Source organism: Olea europaea, chromosome 20 (assembly GCF_002742605.1).
Source record: "Olea europaea var. sylvestris chromosome 20, O_europaea_v1, whole genome shotgun sequence".
Taxonomy (NCBI): domain Eukaryota; kingdom Viridiplantae; phylum Streptophyta; class Magnoliopsida; order Lamiales; family Oleaceae; genus Olea; species Olea europaea.
In genome coordinates, this window is record NC_036256.1 from 4,021,695 (window position 1) to 4,033,198 (window position 11,504).

Here is an 11,504-nt window from a genome sequence, read left to right on the forward strand (position 1 = left end):
CAAAAAAAAACCCACCCGGCCTAAAGCAATCCAACGGTTAATATACAAGGGATAACCATGACTGGGCATCATCCCCACAAAATTTTCCACCACCTTCACACATCCAATAGATAATCAGCTAAACTGCAAGAATTCACATGCAGAAGCTCCAATACGCGGGCAATAGATTATAATATTACCTTTCCATAATTATCAGCATAGTATCATAAATGATATATGATATCACTAAGTTCCACATACTAACTTGATTGTTATAAGTAACATTTTTGCTTATATGTAAATTTTTTAAGTCAAGACCGTTTAAAAATCACTGTCCATTGGACATAAAGCCAGGGTATATTGCCTTCGGAGTACTGCCTTTCTGCTTCATTTGCTTATAACTCCAGCAATCAAGAATACATAACTAAAAAAATTAGGTAATGAATTAGAAGAGAGGCATGTCATTCTATGTCAGCCTCTATGTCAACAGTAATGAAACATTTCTTGTTTGAGGAGAAATATCAAGATTTAACGCTACACATACCCAAATTCCCTTCATTTCATATATAAAATTGGCTGATTTTCATTTCCTTTTTGCAGCGTGAAGAACATTGCTCTGATTCCCGGCCTGCTAAATGCCATTGCTGTTTCTACATAATCCTACTGTTAGCTATGGTCATACCTAATTCTCACCTGTCCTTCACTTTACCTTTGTTAACTTGCTGACTGGGAAGTGCAATCTAGCAATGAGAGGACGCGGTGCTCTTGTCTTCTGGTCGAATCCCCTTACACAGACAAAGCCTGGAAAACATGATAAGTAATTATGAGTGTAAAGGCCAGGTGAAGTTGTTTTTAGGACATTATACTTAGATTATGAATAAACATTGATTCTGTGTCAAACCACATAAATGAAGCTACTAGAATTTGATGACAAAACTCCCATATTTAGGACCAGAGACGAAGATGTCGAGTATATGTCCACACGATAGTCATGGTTCTTGCCTTTTGATGAATGGCATAATACTCTTTTGCTTTTTCTAAGATGAGTATCAATTGACGAATCCCCATTCCAAAGGATGTATTTGTTTAAAATTAAGAAGTTTCATGGTGGTTTAACTTGACCAATCATGTGATCTAGTTTGTGTATCTATCCAACAAGAGAAATCTAGAGTATAGAATAAAATCACTAAGTCAGTATAGAAAGCATGACATGACAGAATCATAGTCTCCTTGACCAATTGTGTGATTTAGTTTGTGTGTCTATCCAACAAGAGAAATCTAGAGTATAGAATAAAATCACTCAGTATAGAAAGCATGACATGACAGAACCATAGTCTCCTTTATGGGGGCATATACAAGTATTTCATGTGAGTTTTTTTCACTTTTGAAAGATCTTATTCAAATGGCAAACTAGTGTGAAACATGAAGAACTGGTCGATATCCATCTACTGATATTGTTAAGGTCATATTATATTTGTCTCATAAAGAATACAGTTCATTTTCTTATCAAGAGGCTTAACAAGCTTATTTTGAGAGTACATCCAGTTGGGCTTAACTATTTAATTTTCATTTGTGGTTATATAGACTTTCCTTGTGTAGAAATGCAGAATGAGACAAACAGATATACTGGATTGATTGGAATGGTACTCAATTTACCTAGCTTTCTGTTAAAGACATCTGCATCTTGATATAGTGTACAGTGTACTATTGAGGTAGTTAGAATAAAATAAGGTCTTATTGCTGCACATACCTCTCCAAAAACAGTACTGAATACCTTCTGTTGTTAGCCCTGTTGTAAATATAGAGACGTAATGTCAGGCTTTCTTGGAAATATCTATCATGAACCAATTATTTATGACCCTTTACCTTTAAATATTGTGGGTATGGAGGTTCCAAAGTACACCATTCTTCGTGGCAAATTCCATAACCAGTCTCTTGGAATATTGATAGGGTTCACGCTAGATTCATGGTCAGCAAACACCTGTAAATTAACAAATTTTAATCTCTAGGTCCAATTCAGCAGTCGAGTAATTTAATTTGCAAGGACTTCATACAATCTTACCTCATTGACTTGAAAATAGGTACCATTGAGTGGAAAGCTTCCTCTCATAGCTGTTCTGCAGGGTATCTGTCATAGTTGGTTATGATGGAGTAGATTAAAAAAAGGACCTTTTTTTTTTTTTTTTTGGCAAAAGTTAGATCCGTGTCATACTTTTATATAGATACCATTATGATAAAACATTTTACGGCTTTCCCTTACCAGAAGTGTGCCTCTAACGGTTTGCGAGTTCCCTTCGCGGATAGAATTGCATGAAAAACACGTTTCGTCAGTGCACAGATTCCCAGATTCTTGGGAGCTGCAATGTCTTTCTGGTGGCTGAATACTGTCCACAGTTTCACCTAATATGATAGAATCAGTTAGTACTAACTACTAAGGCGAATTTTAAGTTGGTTCGCCATATAATTTGCTTTGTCTTATGTAATATATGATAGAATCAGCTAGTACTAAGGTGAATTTTGAATTGGTTCATCATATAATTTGCTTTGTCTTCTGAATTACATAATTCGCCTACAAATTAGCATTTATTATTTTTATTCTCCAAGAACAGTCCTGCAAGTGTGCCTTAGTAGATTTATGATATTTTGTTACCCGGGGTCCATATTGCAAGTAGGTATGAGCAGGGATCATCTGGTTCTCTTTTATCCATCTGCAAATTAAGAAAATATAGGTATCAATGAAAAATCGGCTTGTACAGTTAAGTAAAAATTATACATTGAAGGAAAGCTGATACAGTGTTGCTTACTTTTTGCAGCAGAGGATGTGAATCTGGAAGCTCATAGCTATAGAAGGAGAAAATAATTAATAATATTCCTCAAGAATTACCATATGCATTATAGTGCTCCCCAAAACTAAAATTAACTAGTAAAAGCTTAAATTTTATGAAATACTCGTAACTTGCTTCCATCTCTCAGAAAGTTGATGAATAGTAAGCTTTCACTAATCAAATTTATTTGCTGTTACCTTAGGGGTGGCACATTAACCATGATTAATAGTGGAAGCGTTTGCTTACACTTGATGCTCTGTTCTAAGTCGGTTCACATTCTTAAGTTTAGGCATAGGGATTGAAGCTGCTTCCGGAGTTAAAGCTACTAGCGCCTTTGACATATCACCCTCCTGTAGTTCCATCTGTTTTTGCATAATTTCCTGCAAATTCTGAGTTAACCCTTCCATATTGAGTTGAATAGCAGGAATATCATCAGAATCTTCAACGTTGTCCTCAATGTCACATTCCGGAATTTGTGTTGAGTCTGGTTCTGGAGTTGGAGGCACTTCAACAAAGGGCTCTGGTGTAGCTGGCACTTCAATAATGGGTTCATAGTTGCTGACTTTATTGTGTGCTTCCAATTGATGAGGTAAAGGTAACCACAAAGAATTGATAATTTTCACAGCATTCTGATCAGATGAGTTGTTTTCTATTGCACTTACAACACTTTTCTCCTCTGGTGCTGGAAGAGCTAATCTCGCGCTGCATGCATATTCATGCGATTTAGTTATATGAAAACGTGATTTACATGGTTTTGTTCACTTAATCATATGGGAGTCTTGAAGTACATATCTTAATTTGGTTCTGATGTGGCTTCCAAAGCTTACAATCTGTGTCGTAGTGGCTCAGTGAATCTAATAGGATAGAGTTGGTTTTTGCTTATATAAGGAATATGATGTCATGTTTTGCTGTTTCTTCACTTATTTATTTTTTTAAAGTGTACTGTCCATAGGGGTACATTAAAATATATATTATTAAAATTGTCAAATAATGGTCTTTACTCTCCTAATGATTCAGGTCTATCTTCTGAGTAGATTCTAGCTTTTTTGGAATATAACTGGATGTTTATTTAACCAGATATTCAATTGTGAAATGCACTCTAACAACTATAAGAACTCTTGCACCAAAATAATGGGAAAAGGGAAATCCTTGTTCAGTTGCAATAAAAAATTGAATTTGTAGACCTTGCAAATGCACTCGCAAAATGTCTGCATTCTCCTCTCATTGGACAAGCATTGCAATTTGGTTTGCTCTTGGTACAAAACACCTGAAAAAATAGAAGAGCTTACCTTCGGCTTATGTCTGTAAATTCTTCAATATTTTGGAATATAGAAGACATTCTTCGGTAACTGTGGCATACCTTTCCAAAAGTAATCATCTGGTAATGCAGCTCATATCTGCAATGATGACATCTAAACACTTCAATTATGAATTAATTAACTATAAATTAGCAAAGTATAGATTAGTAAATAAATAGTGATTACAGTGTCCTTTGATCAAGCTTGCAGAGGCGTGGCCACAGATATTTTTGAATAGACTCCAATACTGGGTACCTATGCAAGGACAACAGCACAAGTTATTATCTTCTGAAGTTCCTGTAACATGAAATTAAAAATCTGAAGAGGCTTTGGAGTACTCACAGTTCTAGGAGATGCAGCTGAAGTGACTCAGGCAATGGTTGAAGAGGTACCCATCCCAATCTTACGGCTATGCGCCCAACATTCGTGTCGACCTTTTGGGTACAGCAAATAAAGATTGGTTAGTGATGTTCTCTTCCATATAAATTGAAGGATCTGCATTCAAGCTTAAATCTTACTGGAAAAGCAAGGTGATGTAGTGTCAAGAGCCGTACACACTCCACGCTCTTCAAACCCAAACCCCGTACGCTCAACAGATACTCTCTGAAATATAAAAAAATTTCTAAATGCAAGTGTTTTTTAACCATGCAAGATACATTTGGTCAAATGGCTTACTTTGCTTTGTCTGGTGGAATATCCCTTAGCCATTCCAGATCAATGCTTCCATGGTCTCTAACTAGGCGATTGAGGAAGTCCTGCACAAGTTATCCAAATGATTATCAACTGTAAAAAGGGCGCTCTTTGTGTCTGACTGTAATATGCCAACTGAGATTTAAATATTCAAAGGAGTAAATTCTTTTGTTGATTTCAAACGTAAACCTTGATTCTCTCTGCCAGCATATTGTTCATTCCCCTTTCTTTGATGGTTTGGGCAATCTCATTAACATCTGCACATCTTACTGCATCCCAGTCCACTGAGTCCATCGTATTGGCTGTCCTCTCTCTTCGCGTGCCACCTTCTTGTGCTTGTTTCCTTAACCTATCCCAGTCAACTGGGTTATGTCTCTCTTTTCTAAATTTCCCCTTCTTTGCTTTACGTTCAATTACTATTTTACCAGGATCTTTCAAATTTGAATCCACTTCTTTGTTCTCAAACGTTCTTGAATTATCAATATTGCTACTATCCGTGATATCTGTGAAATTTTGTCGTAAAATCGGTATGTTTGATACTTCCTGCCTTTTATAGTTATTTTCTTCAAACTGAAACTGTGACTCCAGTTTTCCTGTAGGATTTTCAGCTATCTTCGGGTACATGTCCGTTAGATGGTTGCTTGAGTGACCTTTTTCATTATAGGGTTTTGGTGTTTCGCGACTGATAGCCAAGAACTTCTGCAATGTGGTTTGTGTCGCAGATTCTGCCGACGACCCACTTAGTTCCGTCTCAAAAAGTTCCTTTTCATTGGCAATATTCGAGCTTTCACCATTCTTTTGAGGTCTATCAAAGTGTCCTGCTTCTTGTGCTCCTGAAGTGGGTGTGAGACGCATGGCTGGCTTACTGCCGGTATTATCTGACAGGTTCTCGTTTTGATTTTTTGTGTCATGGACCATACTTACTGATTCGATTTGTCGATCCATACTGGACAAGTTATTTTCATCCCTTCGATTGTTATCTCCGTGCAGTATGGTTTGTTCCATCCGTGATAGCTTTACACAAGAAGTAGAGCAAATAATACTGTTTGTGTTAGGGTCACTTCCAGCTGGTGGTTCTGCCTCTAAGGTGCTCAGTGAGCAAGATTCAGTTCTTTCGCTGGTTAGATCAATGACAGAATCTGCAGAGTTCCTTGAGTAAATCACAGAACTCAGAGAAGAAAGTGTATCATCCAAGTCTCTTTCATCCCCAACGAAACCTGTTGACTTGTTCACTGTAGATTCTAGGGATGCATCTGGACCATTTGTACAGAGACCTGACAATTGAACACTTTTATCCTTCGATATGCCATCAAAGCTATTTCCAGAGGACTTGACACTGTCGACAACTTCTCTAATGTCATCGTAGTCAGAGTCCAGAAGAAACATCTTAGAATCCTTGCTACAGGTTGGCTGATTTAACACTTCATTCCATCCAATTGTATCATCTGGATCCAGATCACATACTTCAGGTTCTTTGGCTGTGATTCTCACTACATCTTGATATGATTGTCCTAGGTCGCTTTCTGGTTCAGATGGGAATCGTGCAGCAAGTGACATGAAGGCAGAGCTGCAAGAATGGATTAGCATATTAAAGAGATTTTCCTAAGGAACTCATCAGCTGAACTCTGGCGAAGTAAGTTTAGTTAATAAGAGTTCTGAAACGTTTAAAGGTTTAACGAACCTAGAAAGATGATCTGATACATTCTGAGTGAGAAAAACACCAATTACAGAATCTAAAACTGATCCCTTCCATGGAGAAAACCGTCTGTCCCCTGTGAGACAATACATAGCCACACGAAGTATTAAGAAATTTAGTGAATCCTGTTATTAGAGTTATTTTCTAAATGCAGCACACAAGAGAGCATATTAGGCTCCTGAAATTGTTCAGGTGCAAGCTTGGAACTCTGTCTTCATGGATAACACACAAACATATTTGTGTGAGCAAGAAAATTTTTTTTTTTTTTTTTTTTTTTTTTTTTTTGGGTTTATTTGTAGAGAGCAATATGTATCTTTTTTTGGGGGGGGGGGGGGGGGGGGGGGGGGGGGTTGGCATGGCATCTGATTGGAATTTTGCATGTTGAATGCGGTAATAGACTATAGATTTCTTCCCTCATGATTCCGGATAATCAACAGTTGACATTTTCCAACACTGGTCTGTAATCCCAATATATTGCATGGCTAATAATAGTGGTGTTTCAGCTAATTCCTCTGGTCAGTTCAACATTTCTATTAACAGCACTTACATTTCTAACAAATAGTGTTCTTTAAGGGAAGAGAAAATGTATATCCGAGCTGCAATTTATTAATTAGATAACTATAGGGCTATTTTGATATATGGGCACGAATACCTTGGACAAGATGCATGCGTGCAATAAATGAGTCTACTCTTCCACGAAACACTCTTCGTTCTTCTTCCCACCATTTTTCATTTTCTTCATCTGTGCCATCAATTCCTTCACTGTTTATATTCTCTAACAAAAGTTTCCACACCCTATTTGTCTCATCATCAAGATCAACCTTCGGTCGTGGTCGACGTCTTTTACCCAGATAAAATGAGCTGTCAAAAGGGACTAGAGCTTCACTTCTTTGATAGGGAACAAGGGCATATTGCTCTTCATAATTCATGTTGTAGGCCATAACTGTATTGTGCTCTATAGCCGCATCTAGGCTGCTCACTGCATTTAAATCAAGTCTGTTACATTGCTCAATGAGAGAATCAACTGGAGACCTGCACATCCATGTTTTAGCAAGCGGAGAACCTGCATTAAATGCCAAAAGCGATTCAGAAAGGAGTGTTTTGTGAAAGATAGCAATCATACAAATCTATTAATTACCCATTGATCTGGTGACCAATTTATGGTGACTATGAATATTTTTCAATGTTGAATTGATATTCAATTTTCTCTTTGACCGCTTCTTTTTCGTCATTTTTGCACTGGCGTAAAAGGTTTTGAATGTTGTTGCTTCAGGGCCCGGAGAACCTAACACTTGTTTACACATTTCCAGGAGTGACCCCAAGTTAGATACTGAATCAGTTTCTTTGGATCTCTTTTTCTCCAACCTCTCTGTAGGTCCCAAAGTTGACAAAAATCCGATATTCTGCTGTTCGTTTTGAGTATAATCAAGTGGAGCAATTGCATGATTTTCAGGGGCAATAACTGTGTTCGTGCTGGAAATTGCTGAATCGAGTCCTTTCTCAATTCTCTTTGTCATTGCAGGAAAACTAATGCCAGGAGTGCAGTCATAGTTATATGCATTTTGTTGAAAAATAGCACTGTATGCCTGCAAAGAATTGTGAAAAGTCTCAGTTGAATTTGACCTGCCAAATTCTGCTACAACAGTTGTACCCTTATGCTGTCTTTTTAAATCTCTTTCTTGTACCAACCATGTGCTACTACTGCAGTCTGAATCACTTGGGCTCTTTTGAGTCAACTGAGCATCGGAATTCACCTGTACAGTATTTCCTTCTTTATCGTGAGTGAAATCCGAAAATACAATTTGACATTTTCCTGTTATACATGTTTTTTGATCCATGAGTGTTAATTTATCGTGTAGTGTATCTGTCTTGGAATGAGGTGAGGAGCTAGAGTAATGTCCTTCAAGGTTTGATGGGTAACATTCGATTACTTGCTTCATAGGGCGTGCAAGATCATAAGCAATGCTCACTTCAGTCTTCTTCATTAGTGCTTCGCTCCCCAGCTGCATGGTTGATCCTGATTGATCTTTTGCTTTGAAGTTATGTGCTTTTGGTTCCATGTCAGAATTGCTTTCATCTCTCACTTGGCCTTCAAAGTCAAACTTCAGTGATCTCCTGCAGGAATATCTAGTTTGCCGAGCTGTTTTTGGATCTGTTGTTTCGCAGGAATCCTGGTCCAAGGTATTGGCTGCAGGTTTGTTGATTCCTCCTCTTCTGACATACTTTCTCTTACCGTTCGTGGTTTCCTTGGCACTTGAGGACTTCGTGATTATATTGCTTCCATTTATTTCCCTTTCGAAGGGAGTGGCTTCTGTGGGATTGTCAACTCCTTTTCTCTGAACATATTTTCTCTTTCCTTTTGTGGTTTCCTGGGGATCAGAAGGCCTTTCAACTCTTGGTTTAGGAGTTATTTGGGATTGGTCTTCTATTATCACTTTGGGCCTGTGCTTTTTTCTTCTTGGTTTCCGCTGTGGTGTTTTGATCAAGTCAACATCCCCAGTGCCTCCCTTGTCAGGCTTGTTGTTCTCCTCCAACTGTGTGGACATATTTTCACATAATTTATCAACAACCAACTTAGATTGTTCTTTATTTTGGTGGATTCCTTCTAATTCGACCCTCTTGATGGAGGTTTCCTTCAGCTGCAAATCTTTTATGCCAAGCATCTCATTCATGCTTAAATTTGGCATGCCCAACTGATGTCTGCCATCCACTCTTGTGGTCTTCTCTGGTGTTATTGGTGCAAATTGGAAAGAAAACACCTCGTCCAAGCTTTCTTCTGTCGTTATAGATGGCAAATTGAGGTCAAATATGGGCATTGAATGCGTACAATGTCCACCTGCAATACAAGTTCAAATTCGTATCAGTGCTAGGAGAAGGATAAACCATTTGCAGATATCGAAGCACAGCCATTCTTTAGTTTCTCGTAAGTATAAATTCAAATCTACCTGCTTTAATTCCTGCCAAGTTTTTAAACGCAAAAAATAAATACGATTTCTAAGATGCCCATGCAGTGTTATATAGATGTAAATCTCCACAGGAAAGCCGAGCAATATTGATGTTTGAGTATAAGCTAATAGTTGTTCTGTCACAAACTCAGTGTCTTCATTCTGGTTTTTTGCTATTTCACTGTATCGCTTCATATGTTACAGGCGAATATTGTAGGATTTCCTCACTCTATGGGCATTGGGAATCACCACAACAATAATTGAGATGCAACATGCCTCATACACAATAAAATTGATGGTCGAATTCTTGGCAAAAGCTTTCACGTAAGCTTTCCACATTGAAGTTATATCAGTTATACAGTTCAGAAAGCAATCTAGTGTTGCAGTCATAATTCAACATGTAGTAGTATAAAAGAGTATCTATAAAGAAAAGCTAGAATAGGGACACTCACCTGTGCTAATATTCGGCATGCTGTTGTTGCTCTCAACTGCAAAGTTGCCAAAGGAAGAATTTTCAGAAGTTGTTGTATACTGTCTACCATCAATCTTGGCACGAAAGTTCTGAACAAAAGAGCTGCTTGTTGGATTATAAGCAGTTTGAGAACTTGCATTTCCAGCAGCTGTGGTGCCAGCTGCATGCGCTCTAGCCAATAGTTCTCCAAAAGAAGCATTGCTCCACATGTCTTCATCACTAATAAACTTGTAAAAGCAGAAATCATCTTTATCGACTTGGAATCCTGCTACAGATGCTTCTTCAATGTCGAAACCCCCATGTATATTAACAGCAATTGTTGAATCACAACATCCTGCGATATACGGATCAGGAGGTTCTTGCATAAACCCCTCCGATACTCTTGTGAGATCAAATTCTGCCTGGCTTATCTGATTTACTAGGGAAAACTTTCGAGATTCTAGCCAGTTGGCTTGAAATGCCAGATTATCTTGCCATTCTGTGCAGATCGGCTGCTGTGTTGTTAGGCCGGGCTTTGCAGGGGTTGGGGGAACCCAAGAACAACCCATCTGGAAATCTTTTAATTCTGAAATTAAGCCTTGTTGTTTATCATCCATCCGGTAGTTGTTAAACCCAGTAAAAATCGTTTCTTTCCCATTTCCCCTCTTCCTATTTCCACTTCTTTTACCCTTGGAGTAATTCAGAGGAAAATCACTTTTCTGTAATTTCTCTTCACCTTTAACTTTATTTACTGACATCTTTCTGCAGATAAAAATAAGAAAGAGAAAAAATCAGCACAATCACAGACCTCAGGAACTGAAAAAATAAATTAGAACAAAATAGCAAAAGTTAGCTTAGAAATCTAAACAAGCAGCTTTAATTCTCTGCCAGATAAAAATGAGGGGAAAAAAACAATAGAACAAATATAAACCTCAGGAATTGGATAAATACGTATAGAAAAAAATAGCAAAACACATGACTAATCCTTCGAAATTAAAACAAGCAGCTCTAATCGACGGATCTCGTTAAAAAACAGCATGAAGATTCCTGAATTTTCATAAGTATAACAGGTACAAAATTACAGTAGAAAACTGAAATAACAGTATCTTCACTGAATTTTCACAGAATTTTTCCTTTTTTGAAAGCAAAAATGCTCTTGAAATATGCTCGAAATCAATAATTTTGATGAATTCAAGCATGCATTTGAATCAAACTCGCCTATGTTTAGGTCAAAATCTCGTGAAGCGGTGGATGGACGGCAAGAGAAAACTGAGAGCAGAATATTTCTTCATAGAAGAGATCAAAAGTAGGACAGTGAAATTACTGTGAACAGTGTATTTATCGTTGCCACGTAAACAACAAGCTTCTAAACGAAGATGCCACGTTTATTTTTTTTTCTTTCTTTATATCCCACACTTTGACGGTGCCGTTAACACGCCGTTGGTGGTCCCTGCACCAATAGCTTGGCTATAGATGGTTGTTGGAATAGTAATCTGTCTGCGTTGGCGCGAGAAACGACTATTTATTGTTCCGTTAATTTCACATGAATTTTTCATTCAAAAATTAATATAATCGTTATTTCGATTATTAATTCAAAAGTTAATATAACGAAGTTATGAA

The 11,504-nt window shown here is 37.6% G+C and overlaps 1 protein-coding gene across 4 annotated transcripts; it reads right to left on the bottom strand.

Moving 5' to 3' along the window:
- Window positions 1–337: 337 nt before the first annotated feature.
- Window positions 338–11,242, bottom strand: LOC111369440 (transcriptional activator DEMETER-like). 4 transcript variants are annotated; one of them, XM_022990957.1, is made up of 20 exons: window positions 11,103–11,242; window positions 9,886–10,646; window positions 7,627–9,324; window positions 7,141–7,551; window positions 6,474–6,564; window positions 4,982–6,359; window positions 4,778–4,857; window positions 4,621–4,705; window positions 4,445–4,536; window positions 4,289–4,357; window positions 4,165–4,201; window positions 3,989–4,071; window positions 3,051–3,506; window positions 2,784–2,820; window positions 2,630–2,687; window positions 2,240–2,379; window positions 2,042–2,107; window positions 1,846–1,960; window positions 1,730–1,768; window positions 338–780 (listed from the first exon to the last, which is right to left on the bottom strand). In XM_022990957.1, exons 2-20 carry the CDS (start codon window positions 10,640–10,642, stop codon window positions 680–682), a joined length of 5,793 nt encoding a protein of 1,930 aa, XP_022846725.1. In that variant the 5' UTR covers window positions 10,643–10,646; window positions 11,103–11,242; the 3' UTR covers window positions 338–679. The 4 variants fall into 4 exon arrangements, with proteins under 4 accessions (XP_022846725.1, XP_022846723.1, XP_022846726.1 ...); XM_022990955.1 differs by having other exon boundaries at window positions 4,165–4,216; XM_022990958.1 differs by lacking the exon at window positions 3,989–4,071 and having other exon boundaries at window positions 4,094–4,201.
- Window positions 11,243–11,504: the final 262 nt, after the last annotated feature.

Coding starts and splice junctions, on each gene's coding strand:
- LOC111369440 (XM_022990955.1), bottom strand. CDS start 10,642: ATGTCAGTAAATAAAGTTAAAGGTGAAGAGAAATTACAGAAAAGTGAT. Junction 4,072..4,164: donor AGATGATTACTTTTGGAAAG/GTATGCCACAGT, acceptor CTATTTTTTCAG/GTGTTTTGTACCAAGAGCAA. Junction 2,108..2,239: donor CCGTTAGAGGCACACTTCTG/GTAAGGGAAAGC, acceptor CAACTATGACAG/ATACCCTGCAGAACAGCTAT.